At 45.5% G+C, this 25,262-nt stretch overlaps 1 protein-coding gene across 1 annotated transcript in view; it reads right to left on the bottom strand.

The window, feature by feature from the left end:
• The window catches only part of NRK (Nik related kinase), a 116,972-nt gene extending 92,377 nt beyond the window's left edge, over positions 1-24,595 (bottom strand). The window contains exons 1-3 of the mRNA XM_056859844.1: positions 24,552-24,595; positions 15,121-15,186; positions 732-788 (exon numbers count right to left, since the gene is read on the bottom strand). Of these exons, the coding sequence (XP_056715822.1) occupies positions 732-746 (15 nt within the window). The 5' untranslated portion in view covers positions 747-788; positions 15,121-15,186; positions 24,552-24,595. The remainder of the gene's footprint in view (positions 1-731; positions 789-15,120; positions 15,187-24,551) is intronic.
• Between the last annotated feature and the right edge of the window lie 667 nt (positions 24,596-25,262).

Raw genomic sequence — 25,262 nt, 5'->3', positions numbered from 1 at the left:
CCTTGCTTGTCGATTGCGCAGACCCCTGCATGGGAAGCGCAATGCACTCAGCTCTATTCCCGGAGGAGGCTGGGCCATGCGCCACCAGGGGTTATGGGCGGTTCTGCCTTGACTTGTCACATTGCTCCCAGTTGCAGAACTTGTTTAGATTCACTTATATAGGAGAAAGGAAGGGGACGATTGTGAAGGTGGGGGGTGAAAGCGGGACACCGGACAATCGAACCAGTTGCTATCTGTGTAGCCCCACCCCTTCATCTGCATAGTCCCGCCTTGAGTTCCATATTTGAGAGCCATAATGGTGTAGTAGTTGAGAGTGGTGGACTCTAATCTGGTGAACCAGGTTGGTTTCCTCACTCCTACACATGAAGCCTACTGGGTGACCTTGGGCTAGTCACACTTCATTTCGAATTCTCTCAGCCTCACCTACTTCACAAGGTGTCTGTTGTGGGAAGAGGAAGAGAAGGAGATTGTAAACCATTTGATTCTCCTTAAAAGGAAGAGAAAATTGGCATATAAAAACCAATTCTTCTCCTTCTCCTCCTCCTTGTCTAGTATTGAATGAATAGTTTTGTATATAGCCTTAGGCCATTACAAACATGTCAACAATATCACGATTGCATAATAAAAGGAAAATACTAAGTTAAAAATTTCTAGATGGTCTAGTATTGGGAACTGGCTTTTATATGGATCCACCCCCCCTTCCATAACAGCCAGACAGTCCGCTTGCTCACCTCGGTAACATTCATAACCTTGATTGCCGCTAGCTGCCCGGTCTTCACATGGCGACCCTAGGAAAGTGACAAAACAGTATAGGTAAATAAACACATAATGCAGGCATAATTACACAGAGTAATGACCTGTGCAAACCACTGAATCAAATCAGTCATTTTCAAAAGGCACCGTCATTATAGGCTAGGTTTTTAAGCTGTTCAGCTGAACGAAAACAATTTGCACGCTACCCGATAGCAACAAATCAATATTAAACCACTAGGGTGAGGACGGTCAGCGAAGTGGAGAGCAGTAATGGATAGCAGGAAGGTAGATCACCCCCAAATTGCTTTTATATTCTGCCTTGACAACGTCAGAATGAATTCAGTATGGCGAGAACCATTTGCAGCGCAGTAGTAACGGGACTGCCAGCCAGTCAGTATTTTATAGGTCAGACAAATAATATTATATTCCATCCGGTACAGGTTTTTGGAGCCCAGTTTATAGCTCAGTGGCAGAATACAGGTTTTATATGTAGACGTTTCAGGCATCTGTGATTTAAAAAAAAGATCTCCAACAGCCAGTCTGGGAAAGACCCCTATCTGCAACCTCGGAGAGACATTGCAAGTCAGAGCAGACAATACTGAGCTATATTTACTTAATAAAGTATACCCTGATGTTCCTGCCATTCAAAGCAGCTAGATGAATCAACAGTCACATTCATTATTAGACAGCTTTATTTGTTCAGGTAACTAGGGGTCTGAGAAGCCTGTAAACTTCAAATTCTGCCAAGAGCCACTTAAGACCCAACAGTAGGGTTGCCAACCTCCAGGTAGTAGCTGGAGATCTCCTGCTATTACAATGGATCTCCAGCTGATAGAGATCAGTTCACCTGGAGAAAATGGCCATGTTGGCAATTGGACTGTATGGCATTGAAGTCCCTCCCCTCCCCAAACCCTGCCCTCCTCAGGCTCTGCCCCCAAAGCCTCCTGCCAGTGGTAAAGAGGGACCTGGCAACCCTACCCTACAGACACATCTGCAGAGAGCCACATTACAGTTACAGTGGACAAAGATTCATTTTTTCAAATCAAACTAAATACCCTGTATATAAGCTGCCTTGCTGAGAGAGGGTGGCAAGAGAAAAACATTTTTCTGGGGGCCCAGAATCGGCAAAGGGCACTCTGCCCCAGCTTTCTCACTTTGCAGAACCCAGGGAAGTCGGAGGCCATGTGAAATAATGTTTACTTTGTGCCCCTCCTCTTCCAGGTTAAGCGGGGGGGGGTGTCTTCTTTTATGTCAGCCGGTCTGTCTCCCCTATCCAAATAAATCCTCTAATTTTAGTTTAGCACCACAAATATACACGATGCTCTCTTTTGTATACACAAACACACATCAATGTTGCTGATCACAGATCCTGTCTGTTACCCAGGGCAGACGTTTGCTCTTGGTTTGCATCCAGTTGACGTCACCCATCTCGACTCTGCTTCCTTTAACAGTTCTTGTTCTTGTTCCTTTGTGCAAGGCCATTGTTTGCATATGTTTCCAGGCATTGAAAGTGTTACATTATAGCATGAAGCCCTTCCAGACTAGCTGGCACCCTAATTTAACCCCCAAATTTTGCTTTGAATAAAATGTTCTGCTGGTTTTCTCTGGTCAGTAAACCAACTGGACAAATTTAAGAGGACTCTTCTGCACATGCTGATTTGTGTTAAAATATACAGAATGGAAGGTTATCTCTTAGCTACCAACAGGGCTCTGTTAATGAGAAAAAACTTGTAAACAGCCATACTGGCTAGGGTTGCCATGTCCTTCTCTACCACCCGCAGGAGGTTTCTGGGGCAGAGCCTGAGGAGGGCGGGGTTTGGGGAGGAGAGGGACTTCAATGCCATAGAGTCCAATTGCCAACACAGCCATTTTCTCCAGGTGAACTGATCTCTATCAGCTGGAGATCAGTTGTAACAGCAGGAGATCTCCAGCTACTACCTGGAGGATGGCAACCCTAATACTGGCATATGCACAATCCAAAAGAACAATATCCATGGAATACCTTTTGTTAGAACCAACCAATCTCTTGTGTTAGATTGTTCCTGATAAAAGGTATTACATGGATTTTGTTCTATGTTAATTACTGAGAAATTACTCATGAGTTCAGGGGTCTATTTATTTAAAATATTTATATATAGGTTTTTGGATAACTTTAATGGGCCAGGAGGAAACTTCAAATAATTAATATACTTAGAAAACATACCACCCTTGAAATGGCCAATTTTTCAAGGATTACCCCATCTGAAACCAGAGCAAATGATTTACATCACCCGTCGTGACAGCTGGGCCGGAAAAATCCATCACTCTGTGGCAGTTAATTAGCAGGGACTTTTCACCATAAAGAATCCAAAAGAGTCCTTGATGGGTTTATAAACTTCTGATTAAGGCTCATCCTTTTTGTTTTAATCACTTTGTAGGGAAGCTTGCTGAGGCAAAGCTGATGTTATAAACTCTCAGTGGCAGATTCCTTCTGTTTTGTTTGCTAGATTTGGGGTATTACAAATTAGAAAATACACATTTTCCTTTGAGGAATTTTGTAAACCATCCCTGACAAAATGGAGAGGTTTCCAAGTATCCAACCTCAAATCCAGGCTACCTTGCAGAATCCATTTCTTCATCTTCTTTGGTTGTAGCATCAAGCCATCATATGAAACTCCAGCTGCTCTTTAGGGACAATTAAAAAAAACACAACTGGATTCCATAGTTTCAGGACTTGAGGGCCTACCGCAGGACCTAAATCTTGAGCCAGAGAGTGTCAAGCGAAAGATTCAGCCTATGCATCACCCTTAAACTATGGCCAAACCAGAGAACTATGGAGTGAGCAGCAAGACCAGCAAAGAACTCTTTCAAACATCTTGCACCTTGCAGGATGTAACCAGGTATACATTAATCTATTCAAGACATTTCTAACCCCATTTTTCTCCAATGAGGACCTGAAGGAGGGGTCATGGCTCAGTGGGAGAGCCTCTGCTTGGCATGCAGAAGGTCCCAGGTTCAATCCCTGGTATCTCCAGTTAAAGGACTAGGGGCAAGTAGGTGAGGTGAAAGACCTCTACCTGAGACTCTGGAGAGCCGCTGCTGGTCTGAGTAGACAATACTGACTTTGATGGACCAACAGTCTGATTCAGTATAAGGCAGCTTCATGTGTTCATGTGAAGTAGGCTATCGATTGCGTGTGCGTGTGTGTGTGTGTGTGTAAAGTGCCATCAAGTAGCAACCGACCTATGGCGACCCCTTTTGGGGTTTTCATGGCAAGAGACTAGCAAAGGTGGTTTGCCATTGCCTTCCTCTGCACAGCAACCCTGGTATTCCTTGGTGGTCTCCCATCCAAATACTAACCAGGGCTGACCCTGCTTAGCTTCTGAGATCTGACGAGGTCAGGCTAGCCTGGGCCATCCAGGTTACAGATGTTAAAAACAGAAGCACAGGAAGCATTTACCCAATTCTGCCATCCAACATTAAAAGCCCTAGTAAACTGTTGTGACTTACAGAGTTCCCCAAAAATCAAGATAAGAAGATACCTTCCTGTTACTTCCAGGAAGGCTACTCTGCAGTGTTGGAGCCACTGAAGAAAAAGCCTACAATGGAGACAGTCATCATTTTTACAAACCTGCTGGAGGGACACATAGAGGGCGCTGATAGGTTTGCACTGGGAAAGATGGTCAGACCAGGTAAACCTTAATAATCATCATCAAGGCTAGGTTGGTCTTCTCGTATGGGCAAAAGGGGTCCGGGTTTCTGTTGTATGGCCACAGATCTATTTGCCTTGATACTGATATCCTAGCCAGGAACAAAGAAAGCTGTAAGCAGTAGCTACTAACAAATGTACTGGGCAAGAATCAATACGCCTGTCAATGGGAACAAGAATATTGAAAACAATTGAAGAAGTGTTTTATACACGAAACAGCTTTGAGCGCCTCTAGAGGAGATGGTCCGTCTTGTTGTGTGTTTGCACATGGACTCTCCAGATGAGACTACACCATATCATTCTTACTACTACTAAGGACATTGAAAATAGGTCCTTATTGGATACTCTACTTTTATGTGTGTGTTCTAATGTTGTATGTTTCAATGTGTTAACTTTCATAGATATAGTTGTATCTCACTTATAGGATTCACGGTGTGTTAGAATTAACTGTGTTTGGTTGTTAATAAAATGTTTTAGTACATCATTGCAACAGAACATAGGAAAGAATTTTCCCTTTAGAATTTTGTCCCCCCACTTCATGTGAGCCACTACAAATGATCACAACTGAAGACCGAGAAGGACAACTTGTGCTATTAAATTAAATACCCCCCTCACTGATACTTCACTCTTCAGCAACAGGCCAAGGAATGGACACACACAATTGTTTTACATTACGGGAGTTCATACCCAAGAAGTGAAATCACAGAATGAACCACTACCATGAGGTCTGGCAACATGCCTTCCCTAACAATCAATGAATGATTAGTATTCTCCTACAACACACAAATATATATTTCCCTGGATTCCTGGGAATTTCATCTTGAAGAAATACTACAAAAATATAATTGCCCTACAACCTACCATTCAACTGCTACAGAGGATGAAACAGCATGCTGCATGTGTCACCTTAGTGTGCATGCACACGCCTGGACATGACTCATAAGATTAATCCATACACCCAGAGGTTTATTTTTGAGAGAGCTTGGAGAAGGAGCTGAATCTCGATGAATGAAAATGCTAGCAACGCTCACAAAAGGGTCACATCACAAAGCATCCCAAGGAGGGAAAGCCAGCTACAAAACAGGGAGAGTGATTTACCAGAGACAAGGTAAAAACAGGGCCTGGCCTTGGTGAATGGAGACAGCGGGCACGCACGCACGGCCTGTTTGAGCTTCCTCCAGAAATGAAGAGCAGAAATATGCAGAATGTTTTAAATGAAACCCAAAATTTGCACATCTATTTACACTTTGCAGCTGGGAGGATGGCTGTCTTGAATAGTTTATCAGCACATCGTCAACTGCAAAATAAGCTTGACTTCAATCCGGTTTTTAAAAGCAAGTTCTTGTTTTTGAAAATGTGGGAGAGACAAGCTTCCAAATGAGCGCATCCACCAAAATCGATGCCGTGCCTACTTTTGACAGTTACACAGGGGCAGACTTTTTGGTGCCCGAGGCAGAAAACCCAACTGGCACTCCCATCCCCATGCACACTAATTAACAGAATGCACAATCCACTTGAAATTTCTCCTGGGCAAGCTCCACTGAAATGGGCAAGGGCTCATCAACAGGACTGTAGAGGGATGTGCCAGCCAGGAGAGCGCGTAGGACTCGGCTTGCATGTTTGCATATTCCCAATATCTATTCCCCATTCTCTCCAAGGCTCAAAGCAGCTCCCAACAGAAAGCAAAACAGTTAAAACGGCAACGACAAATTAAAAAGAGCAATCAACAATTGCAACGTGGTGTAGTGGTTAAGAGCGGTGGTTTGGAGCGGTGGACTCTGATCTGGAGAACGGGGTTTGATTTCCCACTCCTCCACACGAAGCCAGCTGGGTGACCTGGGGCTAGACACAGCTCTCTCAGCCCCACATGGTGTCTGTTGTGGGGAAGGGAAGGTGACTATAAGCTGGTTTGATTCTGCCTTATGTGGTAGAGAAAGTCGGCATATGAAAACCAACTCTTTTTCTTCTTCTTCCTCATCAAACAGCAGCAACACTCAGTTACACTCAGTACACTCAGCAGCTAGTTTTGCATCTTCTCCAAACCACCTAAAACAGAACAGCTTTGGCGGCGGGGGGGGGGGGGGGGAGAGACAGCAAGAGCAAGCGAGAGAGGCACATTCACTAGGAGAAGCCACTCATTTGCATGACGTTGTTGTAGCTGCTGGTTAATGGTCCAGAATGATCAGCTGGTGTTTCCTCAGTGGGAGTAAATTGTTAGGAAGGGACCCCTGATGGCTCTGTTCAAGTACTCATTACAGCCAGGAAGAAGTGAGGGACGGGCACAGGTGTGTGTTTGCAAAAACAGGTCTGAGCTGGGAACAGACACAGAAGCAGGCGTCACTCCAAACACCTTTCAGGTAGAGGTGTCCTTGGAATCCAGAAATAGGCTTGCCATCCTCCAGGTACTAGCTGGAGATCTCCTGCTATTACAACTGATCTCCAGCAGATAGAAATCAGTTCATCTGGAGAAAACGGCTGCTTTGGCAATTGGACTTTATGGCATTGAAGTCCCTCCCCTCCCCAAATCCCACCCTTCTCAGGCTCCGCCCCAAAAACCTCCTGCCAGTGGTAAAGCGGGACCTGGCAACCCTATCCAGAAAGCATGGTGCATGTAACACTATCAAGCTCAGTAAGGATACGATTCCAGAGTGTCTGAAGCTGCCATCTCCCCCAGGAAAACTGATCTCTGTTTTCAAACTGAAGTCTGGAGATCAGCTGTAATTCCAGGAGAACTCCAGGTTGCACTTGAAAGATGACAACCTTATGAGGAAACTGACAACGAGACTTGCTCCCCCCCTCCAATCCCCAGGGCTAACTACACACCTTCAGAGTTTTCCGCTTCAACTCCTTCATTTTAATTCAAAATGTAGTCAGTCAGACCAGGAGAAAAAATCAAATTCTTGAGGGAAAACAGACAGCTGAGCAGGTTCTAAGAACACAGCTAAATACACTACAGCAAGTCCCTACCTCTGATGGCCAACAGGAAAGAGAGCCATTATCAGTGGACTGAAACATACACTTTCCACAGAGAATAAATCTCTGTTTGGACTGCAGATTTTCTGGGGCCGGGCCGAACGGCAAAATTACTTTCCCAGATTTTAAACAGGGAGGCTTCCAGACCCCTCTGGTATTCTCCCCAGACTGTGGTGTTCTGAAGTAATTGGTCTTACTTTCATGGCTAGGGTTGCCAGGTCCCTCTTTGCCTTCGGCGGGAGGTTTTTGGGAGTGGAGCCTGAGGAGGGCAGGGCTTGGGAGGGGAGGGCCTTCAATGCCATAGAGTCCAATGGCCATAGCAGCCATTTTCTCCTGGTGAACTGATCTTTATCAGCTGGAGATCAGTTGTAATAGCAGGAGATCTTCTGCTATTACATGGAGGTTGGCAACCCTATTCATGACCCACTTTTAACTTCCAATTTTTTTTTGTGTGTGTGGTATTTTACCCATGAGCAGAAATGCAGAGGCACCACAGGGAAGTACACCATGGACATCAGTAACAGAGATGTTTTGTGATGATGCATTTTATTTTCCCATCTTGTGCACCCCCTTGAATGCTAGGGAGACCAGGGGAAGGCAGGATACGGACTCTCTAAATAATAAATATTTTGAGAAAAACTGGCAGCTTTAAAAACAAATAAGACTGCTTGAACTGACTGTCAGTGCAAATCTATGCAGTTACTCCAGATCTCTGAAATCAATGGTTTGGACCTGAAATAACTATACATAGAACTGCACTGTTAATCTTTTATGTTCAGTTGGGAAGAACTCATATTGAAGTAATACAGTTTCTCTTCCAAACACTTTCTTTTTTATTTCCCAGATTGGCTGCAAAGTACGTTCACGAAAAGCACATGTAAATAAATCAGACAGTCCATCCACTATATCAACAGCTTTTCTATTTTATAACGTTCCTTATACATTCTTGGAGAAATGTTCCCAGGCAGCAGTTTATAAAAGGAAGATAGTAAGCAGGGGCAACATAATGGAAAGGATGTGAAAACTCCCCCCCCCCTTTTAAAACCCCAGGTTGGTGAGTTTTTCAAAGAAGTCATCATAAAATTTTAATCAACCCAGACCCTTTCTAGCTTCAAGAGAATGCACCTTACAAAGACCAGAGAGAAGAAATTTTGGGAAGCAGGACCGGCAAGGCAAGATGGTAAGCAACTTCAGGGACAATCCCGCTGATTACATGCAAGACGGTGGAAAGCCATGAGATCTGCGGGCTTCAAAAGGGCTTGTTTTGGGGCGGTGTCACCTTATACTGATGGAATGCCCACAAGGTCAGGTTGCAGTTCTCGCCTGCTGTTTACTTTGCCAATTTCTTTTTGATTTGAAAGTGAGCAGAGCGTGGTTGTTGATCCTAACTGCAAAGTGACGTTCTGCTTGCCCGTTTTTTAAACTTAGTGGGTACTGGTCAAGGTTTTGATTTTTCCATCCAAAAGCATTTTGCACTTCACTTAACATTTTCAGGCAAAAGAGATATTGTTTGCAAAAAATGTATGGTAACATTTTCTAGCAAGAATCTAAAGATATGGTGGGATAAATATGGTTATCAAAAAAGCTTGGGATCTCCCCTTCTCCAGTTTATCTTCACCTGGCTCTGACACCACCGGTACCAATATTAAAGGCATCACTGGATCTTTTGGTTTTAGTACTAAATTGTCAAGTTGCATTATAGGTTTTAATGATATTTATATATTGTGTGGTTTGTAGTTTAACTGGAATATTATTGGAACTTCTACTTGCATGTAAGCTGCCCTCAGTGCCCTGAGCCCTGCCTTGGTCAGGAAAGGGCAGGTTAAAATCCAATAAATCAAAGAAATAAAACAACCTTGTGAGGTAGGTTTGCCAAAGAGAGAGGAGAATGACTGACTCATTGTAGAATCTGCTAGGCTACTGAGGGGTAAACATACTTACAGTCATGTTCATAGGATTCCATAGGATGTCAAGGCAATTTGTGTTTGATGCTGAAGTTTGCTCTGTCACCCTCTGTGATTGGGGTGACGCTAACACCCTATATCTCAATGATCTCTTCCAACATCCCATTTTAAGCTACACAAAGGTCACACTTTGTGTATAGGTAGGGAGGATGGGGAACAACAACCCAACAGGCAACCAAAGGAGAGGAAACGGCACAGGATTTCCTGTGTGGAATTTCTTTCCTCCAGCCTGTTTCCATCTTCGGATCCTTGACATTGTGGGGAGAGGCAGAGGAAGGAAGGGAAAAGATATCACTTGTCTTCAAATGCTGTTAATGTGCTCTAAATGTAGAACTGCTTGCATTCAGGTCTTAGCGCATCCTTGGGAAACTGGTATCGACCAAGCTTCAAGAGATTTTTAAAAGCAAGGTAAACACATGATAATACCAATAAGTGGGGCATACATGCATGTGTGTGTGTGTATAAAAAGTTTTCCTTTTTTATGAAGAACTGATGGATAGGTGCATGAGAGTAAAAGAGACACAGAAGAAATGCTGTATGTCTCTGCAGAGCATTTTGGCAGACAAATGGATGAACCTGGTAAGATTAAGCAGGTTTGGGTGGTTCCTGGTGAGCCAGGCATGGGGGTGTATAGAAGCTATGGCAGTCAGCTTTGGCCCCAAGACTCAGGTTTGGGGGTTCGTTCTCAGAGCCTCAGGGCCATCATTTAGCCTGCACATTCACTGACTTCTTTTAAGAGGTCTGTGTATGCCTGCTTGTGGTAACTGTGCCATGTGTAAATTAGAGGTAGGAGGTAATAACCTGCCACCAAAAGTCCCACTATATTTTTATAGGTGGCACACACAATTAATTCCCACTTGTGGTCAACAGTCCATCTTTTAAAGCCACATGGTTGTACTACATATATTCATAGATATCATGTGGTACAGTATGTAGCAGTGTGTGGAAGTACTACCATTAGTCTGGCTATTTTGCATGATATCACTAGGCTCCACCCCGGAGTATCAGGTTTTGGGATGTTTGAAGGGGGGGGGGGTCAGACAACACTAATGCAAGCCATTGTTAAAATATACACACCTTTGTCAAAATAAAATCTTTACTCAACCAAATACACAACACCAAACCCGAGAGACGGGTAAAAATGCCTCATGGTGGGCAGCTCTACCCGCAAAACGTCTAAAAGGTTTTAAGTTCGAAACCATGGCAGAGTTTATTTACCCATCCACCCTTTTAAATTATTCTACACTTTTTAGTGCTCATTTCTTAAAATCAAGCCTTCAAGTAATTGCCCGAGGCATTTCCATCAACAGAGACTTTTCTACACTGTACCCAATCTTCATAATTTAACTTCATAATTTAACAAGGACATGAGATTCATTGCACTCCACACTTGACGTTCTCTCCCTTTCAAAACATAAATAATACTCTCTTTTATGAAGTTATTTCTGCTCTGGATAAATGCTCAGAAGGCTGGTCTCCCACATTCTCGAGCTGGGTGCTTTTATGCTAAACCAGAAGTACCAAACAAAGCAAGTACTCCCCCATTCCTTCCCCAAAGTAGGTCATTTTTCCTCCTGCACTTGACCAAAGCATGATTCGTCCTACCAAGTGCATGGCCTGCAAGCGTCCCATATGCAGCACAGAGACCCAGCAGGAGAGCACCAGAGTAGGGCCCAGCTGGTAGACTACAGGGGCTGCTTGCATGTGGACCTCCTTCTAAACTACACCCCAGAAACAGCGCTTATGCTACTCAGATATTGTTTTTTAAAAAATAGTAGTCTCTTGAAAATGAGGTTTAGTTTGTTCCAGTCAACTGATTATAAATCTGCTTCTGGGGTTTGGGGGTGGTGGTGCTGTCAGGCAATTGTTCCCATCCATGACCCTTAGTTCTCCCCATCAGCTTTACTACAGTGTAGCACAGTGGTTAGTGTCAGACTAGCATCTGGGAGACGCCGGTTCAAATCCCCACTCTGCCATGGAAGCAGAGGGGCTGTGGCTCAATGGTAGAGCATCTGCTTGGCATGCAGAAGGCCCCAGGTTCAATCCCCAGCATCTCCAGTTAAAAAGACTAGGAATGTAGGTGATGTGAAAGACCTCTGCCTGAGACCCTGGAGAACTGGTGCCGGTCTGAGTAGACAATACTGACTTTGATGGGCCAAGGGTCTGATTCAGTATAAGGCAGCTTCATGTGTTCAAGCTTGCTGGGTTACCTTCAGGCAGACACACACACCCGGCCTCATGCGTAGGGATGCCAGCCTCCAGGCAAGACCTGGAGATCCCTGGAATTACAGCTCATCTCCAGACTACGGAGATCAGTTCCCTGGGAGAAAATGGATGCTTTGAAGGGTGGGCTCTATGGCGTTGTACCCCACTGAAGTCCCTGTCCTCCCCAGGCTCCACCCCAAAGCTTCAGGAGTTCCCCAAACTGGATCTGGCAACCCTACCCCTCCATCCCCCACCGGTGACCGGGGGGGACCTGGCAATCCCACTCATGCGGATGTTGCGAAGATAAAGTGAAGGAACTATGTATGCTGGGTCCCCGCTGCGGATAAATGTGGGGTATAAATGAAGTAAATAAATATGTATGTTGTGGAACTGTGTCTCTCATGATGCACCAGTGGGCCACTGAAGGCATGACTGTCTGGATGTGCCCTGAAGCACGATCCTTGCACTCAAGATGGCTGTTCTAGCAGAAATGAAGAAGAAGAACTGGTTTTTATATGCCGACTTTCTCTGCCACTTGAGGGAGAATCAAACGGCTTACAACCACCTTCCCTTCCCCTCCCCACAACAGACACCCTGTGAGGTAGGTGAGGCTGAGAGAGCTCTAAGAGAGCTGTGACTTGCCCAAGGTCACCCAGCTGGCTTCGTGTGTAGGAGTGGGGAATCAAATCCAGTTCACCAGATCAGACTCCACCACTCATGTGTAGGAGTGGGGAATGAAACCAGGTTCTCTAGATCAGACTCCACCACTCCAAACCACCGCTCTTATCCACTACACCACGCTGGCTTTCAAGAAATGACTCAAGAAAGACATCAGACATATTAAATTTCCTTATAACCAAGTAAGACTGTTGGTTTGTCTAACCCTTGACAGCCTACACTGACAGGCAGCAACACTACAGAGTCTCTAGGTGGGCATTTTCCAACACCTGCAACCTATTCAACATGGGATCTTCTACATGCAAACTAGTCTGTTTCTGTGGGTTTGTCCCTTCCGCCATCAAAATACACATTGGTCCCTGTGGCAGAAAATGACAACGGTAAAACTGTAATAATAAAACAAGCAGTTGAAAATGTGCTGGGCTTTTTCATTTGTGTCAGAGATTTCTACTCCATCCGTCAGACAATAAAATAAGACGCACAGCGGCTTACAAGAAAGCTTCCAACGGAAAATACAAAATGTCACCTAAAATTCAAAAGCGGCACTAAAAACAACATGAAACAATAAAAGCAGGCAATGAACAAGGCAAAGAAACATGGCAGAAGCAAACTCATCCAAGGCACCAGCATGCAAGACAACAGGACATCATGAGAGAGCAAACAAGTGAACTAAAGAAGAAGAAAAAGAAAGAGAAAGATCAGTAGAGCAGAGTGTGAGTTTAACTACCACCCCAGAAAAGCAATAGTCTTGAATAACAGGGTACTCCAAAGTGTGCCAGTTCATTCCATCTATCAGTAAGGGCTGGCTTTGCCCTATAGTGCAGCAAACTTCCTCAGGAAAATGCCTGCAGCAGGCAGGACATTTAGGAATGATAATCAAAAGAGCAGGTACCAGTCAGGCATGGAGAGAGAACAGCCCTGTTCACAAGTTACAATGAACTTGCGTACAATCCATGTATATTGGTTTTTGTGGGTTATCCGGGCTGTGTAACTGTGGTCTTGGTATGAACTCTGACCGTGAAAGCCTTTGACAATAATCCATGTATAGGGTACATATGATTTTTCTTTATACGTGTGATGAGTAATTCTCATCTTACATTCAGGGCCTATATGGCTGAACATGTGATTTAAACCACACATTTATCCAGGTACTGGTCCCCAGTTTCCTTTGTAAAGTGAACCTACACTAGCTCTTTCTGACAGAGATGCATGGATGTGCATGCAGGATGTATGTGCATTCATTGTAACGTGTGAATAGGGCTAGTGTGGAGCTTGTCTGGACCCTTGCTTGGAGAGCCAGTGTGGTGTAGTGGTTAAGAGCTGTGGTTTGGAGTGGTGGACTTTAATCTGGAGAACCAGGTTTGATTCCCCACTCCTCCACATGAGCGGCGGATGCTAATCTGGTTTCCCCACTCCTACACATGAAGCCAGCTGGGTGACCTTGGGCTAGTCACAGTTCTCTTAGAGCTCTCAGCCCCATCTTCCTCACAGGGTGTCTGTTGTGGGGAGGGGAAGGGAAGGTGATTGTAAGCCAGTGTGATTCTCCCTTAAGTGGTAGAGAAAGTCGGCATATTAAAACCAACTCTTCTTCTTTGTCTTCTTCTATATTCCATTATAAGGAATAATTCGTAGTACCTTGTATTGACTTGGGTTGTATGTGAATGTTAAGGGCAAACGTTTGCCAGTGACAAGAAAAACCCAGGTTTATTTTTCATCTTGCTCTTTCCCCATCCCTCTTTCATATTCAGAAAACATTTTAGAAGTCTTCCCCTCTAGCTCTCATTTCTTACCATGCTCAAATTGAGGAGTGCTAAATTCTGATTTGCCCCTTGCTCACAAACCAGGATGAAACCTGCCTTGTAGGCAAGAAACATATCCCAAATATTGACATCACAAATAAACTGTGGTTAGATCAGAGTCTTCCTAAAAGGTGGCAGACGTGAATGTCACAACTAATTGTGTTGAGACAGAAGATTTCCTGATTTGGGGAGCTTTAGATCTGCCCACATTCGTTGTGATGTTTGAGTCTGGATGCAATTTAGGAAGCCTTCAGTATCAGCTTTATATATGAGTGGGTGGAGGAAAGCATGTGACTTCAAGAACGGGGTTTGCTCAAAACAACTGTATACTGCTTATGACACACAACAATGAAATGATTGAGTAAACCCAGCGATAAAACACCAGCCAGTTAAAAGACATTGATTTCCAAGCATCAATCAAGAGTGAAAGTGCATTCTACCATGAGACACAGGCCATTTATGCATGGGAGGTTTTGCCTTGGATTTGCCACTCTCTAGATGCACATTTTCCCCATTCGAATTCCTAGAACTAAAAAATAAGCCCCCATGCAGGGTTTTGAGAATTTGGATGGGGGAAATGTGCATCCTGAGAGTGGCAAGTCCAACGCAAAATCTCCCATGCATAAATGGCCACAGGGCGCTTTCAAACATGCCAAATAATCCACTTTCAATCCACTTCCAATGTACTTTGCAGATGGATTTTATTGTGTGAAATGGCAAAATCCACTTGCAAACAATCGTTAAAGTGCATTCAAAGTGGATTGAAAGAGCATTATTCAGCATGTGTGAAATTACCCACAGTATCCAAACTGTAAAACATCAAGAAAGACACAATGAACAACACAATAGCCTTTGTGGAAGCTTATTTATCAATAGAAGCAGCAAGGAAAATACACACATACAAAACTCGGAGTGTAAACCAGTTTTGTTTAGGATTAGATGGCATTAGTTTCACTTTAACACAAAAATAGAAGAGTTAAACTGTACAAGTGACATCCCGATTTTAGTTATGTGCATTTGCCATGATATATATTTAATATTTCTAAAAAAGATCTCAGACCTTATAAACTTGTCCATACGTCCCATTTCCAACGACTTGTACCAATTCAAATATCCCTGCCGGATCCTGGTGGAGAAAAAAATTGCATCTAAGTTACTTTTATTTAAAGCAGATCAACCTTTTAAAAATTTTTATCTTTATTTTATTAATTTAGACTTATATCCCCTCCCCTCCCCTGGGTCACAGGACTCGGGGTGGTTATGTTTTATGGAAATGCCTCTCAAATTCTCTTTACAAAAATACACAGTCTGCTGGTAAGATATCCTCCTCCTCAAGCATCTTCAGAACTAACTGGAGCGGTCGAAGAGCCAAGCAAAACAAAAATTTAAAAGTAAGGATTTTCTGTGCTTCACTCCTTTATTGTTTTGGAATTGGTTTCTGACCTGTTTTCCATTCCTCTTTAACACTAATTAAACTAGGAGAATGTTTAATATTAATTCTGGAATAGGATGATTCATAATTTGCTGTGGTTTTCTGTTCATCTACATCAGTGGTTCCCAAAGTGGGCAGTACCACCCCCTGGGGGGAGCAGTGGGATTACTTAGGGGGGCACTAAGAGGCAAGAGGGCAGCAGGGAGGAGCTAGAGGTGGGCCTCTTCAACTGTGTTGTTCACTAATTTACAATAGATCAAGCTATGGCGCCATGCTGGCAAATTTGGTGGGAACTATGAGAATTTTCCCCCAGACTTTGAAGAGCTGGGACCACTGGATCAAGTTCATCAGTTTTGTCAAATAAATTTCAACTAAAAAGTTTTAATTTGATTTTGAATAGATCTGCAATTAATTGTTGCTGTTTTGAAATGTTATTGTTCTTATCTTCTTCAGTGAGTCATGCAAACCCCTGTTTTGAATAATGCTTTTTATAGGATAGGGGGCGCTGGGGTTGAGTTTGTGTAACCAAGGGGACAGTGGCCCGAAAAGGCTGGGAACCACTGTCTACATTTCGCCCTATCATGTCACTGATGTGGGTTGATAAAAGATTGCCAAAAAAAGGAGGGGACCACCTTGATGTGATCATTTCCGTTACTGCAGCAGGATTCTTTCTGTGCAGCATTGTGTTTTTCGGTGGTGTTTTACTAAACTCAATTAAACTTTACATAATATGACATCAAGATTGGTTGGGGGACAGTGACCCCCCCCCCCAATGTGTGCATGCATCTCAGGAACAGGGGGAGAAGATATGAACTCAAAGAAACTGCACATGCACATGGTTGGATGTGCACGTGCACATGGAGGGAAGGCACCATGGTACAGCCTGATCTCGTCAGATCTTGGAAGCTAAGCAGGGTCAGCCCTGGTTAGTATTTGGATGGGAGACCACCAAGGAAGTCCAGGGTCACTATGCAGAGGAAGGCAATGGCAAACCACCTCTGTTGGTCTCTTGCCTTGAAAACCCCATAAAGGGGTCGCCATAAACCGGCTGTGACTTTACACACACATATGGTTGGATCCAACCAGTTTTTCCACTAATGCACAAGGAGGGGTCCCCTTTGACCACCCAAGAAGGGGACCTGCATGGACAAAAGCCATGTAAAACATGGGGCTGTAGTAAGGAAGGAAACTGGGTGAGACTGAGTGAAAAAGCTGGCTGGATCCAACCCACAGCATTCTACAAAAAACTGGGAAATGAAAAAGGATCAAAGGAGAATCCCCGATGCACTGATTCCACATTGAAAACCAGAGCCGATAAACCAGAATCCCAAATTCAGGTAGAAATCTGGATTAAGAGCATTTCAGAACCATTCCTAGTTATGCAAACAGTTAATGGAACTGAAAACAGTGCGTGGAACTTCAGTGTCTCCCACCAGCAAAGAGTTAAAGGCACAGCTGTGCTCAAGGCCAAGTGGACCGCAAGGGCTAGAATATGGGAACAGAACAAGGGCTAGAACAAGGGAACCACAGCTATTCTTGGATAGAACGGAAAGTTAAACTCTTTAAATCTTACCCAGGCCAAAGTAAGAAGACCCATTTTTTCTAAAAACAGCTCCAAAGAAAAACAACAGCCCACACACACAGAGGGAATACCCATCCCAAAAAGGAGGCAGGGCCAAATCTCCGCAGCAATATTGCAAGTATTCAAAAGGTGGCATGTAACTTAACCAACAACTCTTGCTCCATTTGAAAATACCCCAAAATTAAATAACCTCTCCTGGACTTAGAAGTCATCCCCCACCTGCTGCCTTATGTAAAGATCTCTGGCCTGAAAGCAAAATCCATAAAACTAGACTGGGTATTTCAAGTGGTTGCATTTCAGCAAGGCTGCATTTCTAAATGTTGTTAAAAGCCAAAAACATGAATCCTATTCATTGAAAAGGCACTTTTTTTTTTTTTTGGCTGTACTTGTAAGACCCAATCTTAATCGATTTCCAGCTGTTCTCTTGCATATTGAAATGTGCAGAAGACCTGAATTCTTGTAATTTTAAATGTAAAATAAGTGCCTTACCAGGAGTTTTAAAACACAGAACACTCTGAAGTGATCAGCTCCGTTTCTCTGCTCTCTTACAAAGCTTATCTTGCTTATCCAAACTAATTTTCAGGAAAATCTAACTTTCTATTATTACCATTATATACAGATAGCACCTTAATGAAAGAACTGAATAGCAAGAAAACCATTTGGTTATTTTTCTTTTGTATTAAGTGCTGTTTACATACATTGATAGAACTTAACTTTTTTGTAAGATAGTTTATAGAAGCAAGATAAGTTGTGCAAGGAAGAAGCTGTGGGGTTTAAAAACTGTACATACATTTTATCGTAAGCCACCTAGTTCTAGTGCCTGGACTGGGCAGGATATAAAATTGACAATAAATGTTAGAATACATTTTGAAAACAAGCTTCTCATTCCAACAACCACTGCAAAAAATAAAACCAAAAGAGCAAGATCACAACTTCCACCTCGTTTAAATGTGCAGGAAGTACAGTATGATCTGGCTTCCTGCACAGCTTTCTTTCTCGCAGTGGTACAGAAAAGTATGAAACAGCCCACCGGCCTTGCGTCGTCCAGGTCAGTTGTCTTGCCTTAGACCTTTCGGACTTTCTCAATCAATGATGAAGACAAAGCAAGAAAAGCAGCATATGGTACAGTGCATTACAGTAATTAACCTCAAAGTGATGGATGTTTGGGTCAAGATTTTGGCATCTGTCAAAGGGAAACGTAGCACACTTGGCAATGGCCGGATAACAGCCGAGGCTGCGGGATACCAAATGCTAGCAGACAGAAAGCACTACATCGAAAGCTTGTCCAGCTCAGATAATTAGGAACTTGGCCTGGTCAGAAGATGAAGATGTAATCTACCACTATGCATTCCAATCAGAACAAGGACAGGGCAAGGACCAAAAGGCAGAGCCGGGGGTAATAATACCATGCGAGGCCTGGTTTAAGAAGAAGAGTTGTTTTTTTAAATGCCGACTTTCTCTACCACTTAAGGGAGACTCAAACTGTCTTACAATCACCTTCCCTTCCCCTCCCCACAACAGACACCCTGTGAGGTAGGTGGGGCTGAGAGAGCTCTAACAGAGCTGTAACTTGCCTAAGGTCACTCAGCTGGCTTCGGGTGTAGGAGTGGGGAATCAAACCCAGTTCTCCAGATCAGGGTCCACTGGTCCAAACCACCGCTCTTAACCACTACGCCACGCTGGCTTCCCATTTAAACCAGGCTTGTGAATTGCCATTTGCCTACTCAGTGTAGTCACCTGTGGTGAGTTAGAACTGGTTTCTAGGTTACCAGAGAAGGGCATTTTTGTAAATCAGGTGAGAGGCGGTTCTTTCTTCCTTTCAGGGCGCTGATGCATCACCAATGGCCTTTTATGCAGGGACGTTTCCCCACGGTCACCCCTGCCAACTGCTTCAGGGCTAAAACAGCATCTGGAAAACATGGGCAAAACACACGGGGAGAGCGAGGCGACCTCTGTCTGGCGGAAAAGGCATGCATAATCAAAAGGAAGCCCCGAAGGAGTTGGTGGGGTGACCACAGGGAAATGTCCCTGCATAAAAGGCCAGAATATTCTGTTACAAGACATAGAAGTTGGATTAGGAAAACGTTTTGGAGGCTAGAAATATGATTCAAGATTAGCTGTCAGGTTGATCCTTGAGTAGAGAGCCGGGGCAGAAGAGGACAAGTGTGCGCCTGTATCTTTAATGGTGCACAACAAGCAGATTGATATTGGTTTGATAGTAATAGTAACAACAACAATCTTGCCTTCTCATAACTGTATTATAGAAGAATACTGGGACAGGGTTCAACATCACAGCTAAAAGCCAATTACCGTATGAACACAATATAGAATTTTATCTGCTGTGAGCAACTATTTAAAAAGATATTGGAGCCCTGTTTCCTTCAGATAGGGGAGGTACTTTTGTACTACAGAGATACTGCTACAGAAATTGACGGGATTCCCTGCAACCATGCCATTGCTGGGAAGAAGAGGAAATCTGAGAGCCAGCAAGGTGCAGTGGTTAAGAGCAGCGGACTCTAATCTGGAGAAGTGGTTTGATTCCCCACCCCTCCACATGAAGCCTGCTGGGTGACCTTGGGCCAGTCACAGTTCTCTCAGAACTCCCTCAGCCCTACCTACCTCACAAGGTACCTGTTGAAGGAAGAGAAAGGGATTGTGATTGTAAACTGCTTTGAGACTCCTTAAGGTAGAGAAAAGAGGAGTGTAAAAACCAACTTGTGGTCAGGAGCCTGGGTGTGAACCTTGATGCCTCCTTATCAGTGGAGGCTCAGGTCACAGCTGTGGCCTGGAAAGCTTTTTACCATCTCTGCCAGGCCTGGGAGTTGGCACCTTACCTCTCCCGCCCCGATTTGGCCACGGTGATCCATGCGACTGTCACCTCCTGGCTAGATTACTGCAACTTGCTCTAGTGGGGATGATCCGGACTTTCCAGCTGATGCAAAATGCTGTGGCAAGGCTCATTACCAGGACCCCACTGCGTGCGCATATTACACCAGTGCTATATCATCCGCACTGGCTCCAGCTGGAGCATTGGATTTTATGTGGTCACCAGTGTATTTTATACTTGGAATTTCTGGTTTTAATATTGATGGGATTTTAGACAACTGTTGACTATTCTTTTCTTTTGTACATGTATGGCTATGTGCCATATTAATAAATGACTGACTATGTTTTTCTCTTATGACCTATATTATATGGGTCGCCCTTAGCCCAGTCTTGGCTGGGGAGGGGGGATCATAAATGTGATTAAACCAACAAACCCTTTTTTCTTCTGCTAAAGGCTCTGCTTGTTTTCAGCTAATAACCAAAGGATGACTTTGCAAGAGCTGAGTTGTTAGATCACAGCCAAAACTCCTTGCAAGAGCTCTTCTACTCTGAGAGGGAGCAAGTATGAGCAGAGTCAATCGTCTCCCACCTGCAGCGTGTAAACAGGATACTATACTATAAATACTCGGCTCTGATCCCTTTCCGATTAGTCAGTGTTTTCAGGGAGACTTCCAATGTCATCTTGAACCGCATCACACTCTTCTAAATCCACGGATGTCTGCGGGCTTAGAAAGGTGTAAACTCTGTTCAAGATTACACTTAGGGCATTTTCAGGCCGTTTTTGCTTGGTAATTAGCAGGGCGTTCCAGGCTGAAGTGCCTGGCAGATTTTTTTATTTCTTCACACTGAACCCTCATACCAGACGTCACTGCGAAGCCAGAGCATACCTGCTTCGCATTTCTTAAGAGCCCCTTTATTGCGACCTTTTGTATTTGCTCCGCCCCAGCATTGAAGCATTCACTGAAGGAAGCATGAAGAAACCCAGCCGCGGCTTAGCTATGCGAATGACTATTGCTGATGGCTATGCAAACGAAGGAACAAAGGAGCAGGAGAGTGGTGTGTGTGTGTGGAATTTGTTTGACTTTCTCCTCTTGCATAGGGACCGTGAATAGTCATTTTAAAGGTCGGATTTAAAAAATCAGCATTGAGGGAGGAGCAGAATCAACCCTGCATAAATGGCCTCACACATGCCAAAAAATGCACTTTCAATCCACTTTCAATGCACTTCAGCTATTGTTTCCAAGTGGATTTTGCCATTTCACACAAGTAAAATCCAGCTTCAAAATGCTTTGAAAGTGGATTGAAAGTGCATTATTTCGCACGTGTGAAAGTGCCATTAGTATCAGTTGACTTTAGCTGGACTGGGGCTGCAGAAGGAAGAGACTAGTCAGCCCAAAGATTTGATGGATGGAGCGTGTGCAAGGGCTGCACAGTCTCAGTCTCAAATTTACAGATTGCGAGGACAGATGCTAAGAAAATGATCTGCAAAATTAATTCTATTTCCTAGAATCCTCCAGTGATACCCTCCAGAAGAAATTAACAAGAGTGATAAATTGCATAGCCACAATATCAAGGAATTGGTCTCTGGAGTTCATCTTAATTTTTTGGGATATATAAATCTCTTCAATGAGGTTTAAGTGGAGTGATGGATTTTATACCTGACTTTCTGGGCCTTACTCCCTGGCTAGGAAAGGTTACAGGATGTGCTGGAATATTTCTATTTAATAGAGCGGACAAAACCCAGTAGGATTTGCGGCTATTTCTGCTATGAAGTCCACAACGCAGGGCGCATTCATAGGACCGTTGGTGGGGGGGTTGGTCCATGGAGTAACATTTCTGGTAATCACCTCATGACAGAAATCCCATCAGCTATCCCGGTCTTGTGAATATCTCAACATGCATTCAGATCACGAGACCAAGCCAATTTCAGCATCTTTTAAAAGCTGCCAAGTTGTGGTTTGTCTGAAAGTTTGCTGAACCCTCTCTCTCGCAAATGTAATAGTTCCTTTGTCCCCACCCTTCTTCGTGTCTCTATCCAGGGATTGCTTCGAACAATAAATAGCATGAACTAAAAGTTCATTGGGCCAGAGTGAGTTTTTCAGCTCTACACGAAATGAGGTCTTTCCCCCGCCCCCTGTTTGTTTTAGGAATGCTAAAAGTATACTAATTTTTCCCCCCAATGTACTCTCCTGTCCAAAAAATCAGGTGGTGGAGTGAGCAACTGCTTTTTAGAAAACAGTGTCATGACACGTCTTCAGCACCGTTCAAAGCCACAAAACCCGCCCCTAAGTATCAGTTTAAAAAAGCATGAACAGTGGACACACAAACCAACAGACCGTTTCCAAATGGCGTGGCTCTTTCTCCTTAACTGTCTGAGCTCAACGGTTTATAGAAGCACTCCCAACTTTTTAAACAGCTGACTGCAGACAGGAAGGAGGGCAAGACACCGCTCTCGTGATTTCCATCACAAATCTTACTAGTCCACATTTTATCAGAGTACAAGAACTTGATCAGCCTGAGCTATTTATCTGCTGCATTTTCACCCCACCCTTCCCCCAAGGAGCTGGGGGTGACACACCCAGAGCCAGGGTGGTGTAGTGGTTAAGAGCAGTGGATTCTAATGATTCCCCACTCCTCCAGATGAGCAGCGGACTCTAATCTGGAGAGCTGGGTTCGATTCCCCACTCCTCCACATGAAGCCTGCTGGGTGACCTTGGGCTAGTCACAGTTCTCTCTGAACTCTCTCACCCCCACCTACCTCACAAGGTGTCTGTTGTGCGGAGAGGAAGGGTAGGTGATTGTAAGTTGGTCTGAGACTCCTTAAGAGACATGCTCTATGGAAGCACTGTATGGTTGAAAGCCACACTGAACTTTGCCTGACTGTATTAAGAGACGGGAGTGAGGAGTGAATGAGGAAGTCATGGGGGGTGGGGGCTTGTAGCAAGCCACTGCTGCTGCCAGCTGCCCCTCCCCCCTCCACAGGGCTGGCTCCAGATGCCAAGGAGGCCGAGCGCTTCCCATACAGTCCCTGCCATTCCCGCTTTGCAAAGAGCAGCCAAGAGAGTCCGCTCGCTCGGCCAACTTCTGTCAGGTTGGCTTGAGGAACCTCGTCCTTCTCCTCCTCCAGTCTTCAGGCTGGCTCTGTTCATCTGCGACATCAGTGTGTTCCAGGGCAGGGTCAGAAGGCATATGATGCAGCAACTTTGCCAGCCTTAAGCCAGCTGGGTCTGGCCTGTGCTTAGATGGGGGGAAGGGCAGACTGGGAAGTTTAAGTGGCCCAGGAACAAGGGAAGATGAGAGCCACCTTCCTCTGCGGCGAGCCAAGGATGCGGGGGCCACTCCGCAGAGACCCTTCAGCAGCAAAGACATAAGAGCTACTGGGCGAATCAACTCCCGCAGCACTAGGGTTGCCAGGTCCCTCTTTGCCACCAGTGGGAGGTTTTGGGGGCAGAGCCTGAGGAGGGCGGGGTTTGGGGAGGGGAGGGACATCAATGCCATAGAGCCCAATTGCCAAAGCGGCCCTTTTTTCCAGGTGAACTGATCTCTATCGGCTGGAGATCAGTTGTAATGGCAGGAGATCTCCAGCCGCTACTTGGAGGTTGGCAACCCTATGCAGCGCTGGTGGAGATGCTGGGTCTGGGCTCTCCTTGTTCTTGGCCACCAGCACTAAGCGGCATTTCCTGGTGAAGTTAAATGGCCAGTCTGCCCATGGAAGGAGACTTTAGGACTACACTGTAAGAACATAAGAAAGGCCATGCTGGATCAGACCAAGGCCCATCAAGTCCAGCAGTCTGTTCACACAGTGGCCAACCAGGCGCCTCTAGGAAGCCCCCAAACAAGACAACTGTAGCAGCACCATCCTGCCTGTGTTCCAAAGCACCCAAGGTAATAGGCATGCTCCTCTGATCCTGGAGAGAATAGGTACGCATCATGATTCATGACTAGCAGGGAGTTCCCCAATTTAACTATGTGTTGTGTGAAGAAATACAGCATCCTGCCTGTGTTCTACAGCACCTAATATAATAGGCATCCTCCTCTGATACTAGAGAGAATAGGTATGCATCATGACTAGTATTCATGTTGACTAGTGGCCATGGATGCCCTGACCTCGATGGCCCTGGCTAGCCTGAACTTGTCAGATCTCAGAAGCTAAGTAGGGTCAGCCCTGGTTAGTCTTTGGATGGGAGACCACCAAGGAATACCAGGGTTGCTGTGCGTGCAGAGGAAGGCACTGGCAACCCCCCTCTGTTAGTCTCTTGCCATGAAAACCCCAAAAGGGGGTCGCCATAAGTCGGCTGCGACTCGAGGGCCCTTTACACACACAGCAGCCATGGATAGCCCTATCCTCCGTGAACATTCCCCTCTTCAAGCCTTCCAAGTTGGCAGCCATCCCCACATCCTGGGGCAGGGAGTTCCACAGTTGAACTGCGGCCGCAGCTCCGAAGAAAGGCCAGAGATCAGTCCAACAGAGGAACGTTGCAACGTTGAAAAAGCAATCAGGAGACGCCACGAGTCGGTCTTTGGGGGGGGGGGCACCTAAGACTACTGAGCAAGGCTGGGCGGGGAGGGGGGGTGCAGCCCCGGGCCCCGCCCGCCACACGTCGCCTTGCCTTCCCAGCCGGGGGTGGGGGTGGATGGGGAGGGGGCTTACCCTGAGCGTCCCCAGATCGATGCTCTCCAAGCTCCTCGCCGCGTAGTCGCCGCCGGCCATGCCTCCAGCTGCGCTGCGGGAGGCGAGCCGCGCAAGCCGCCGCTGCAAAGGCCGCCCGAGGATGCCCGGCGGGGGCGAGGCGCACCTCTGGGCTCTGCTTCCTCGCCGGTCTAACGGTCCCCTCTCGGGCTCAGCCTTTGCCTGGGAGCCGGGTCATGGCTCGGCTCGGTCCCCCGGCGACAAACGCAGGAAATCTGCCATGCAAAGCCGGGAAAAAAAAAAGAAAGAAATTGCAAGAAGAAGAAGAAAAGCCCTCCTCCTCCTCCTCCTCCTCCTCCTCCTCCTCCTCCTCCCAGCTCAGAGGGCCAGGAAACGGCCCCGCTGCCCCGGCTCTTTGCAGGAAAACAAGTTTTGCAAAGACATTTCCTCGGGAAAGTTTGCTAGGAAGTGACGCGCCTGGGATGGGCTGGGACGGTTGGGGGCGATGGGGGGGGGGGACACGGTTGATGCAATAGCTACAGCCGATGTTGGGGGGGGGGGGGACATGCTGGTAGCAGGTGAGAGCTGGCTCTGGCTTCCGCACCGGGGAAACCCACACGCCATTAGCCTCGTTAGCCAGCGTGGTGGAGGGGTTAAGAGCGGTGGTTTGGAGCGGTGGGGTCTGATCTGGAGAACCGGGTTTGGGTCCCCACTCATAGAGTCATGGAGTTG

This window comes from Euleptes europaea, chromosome 13, assembly GCF_029931775.1.
Source record: "Euleptes europaea isolate rEulEur1 chromosome 13, rEulEur1.hap1, whole genome shotgun sequence".
Lineage (NCBI taxonomy): Eukaryota > Metazoa > Chordata > Lepidosauria > Squamata > Sphaerodactylidae > Euleptes > Euleptes europaea.
The sequence above is the reverse complement of the archived record's forward strand: the minus strand, read 5'-3'. Positions and strand labels throughout refer to the sequence as shown.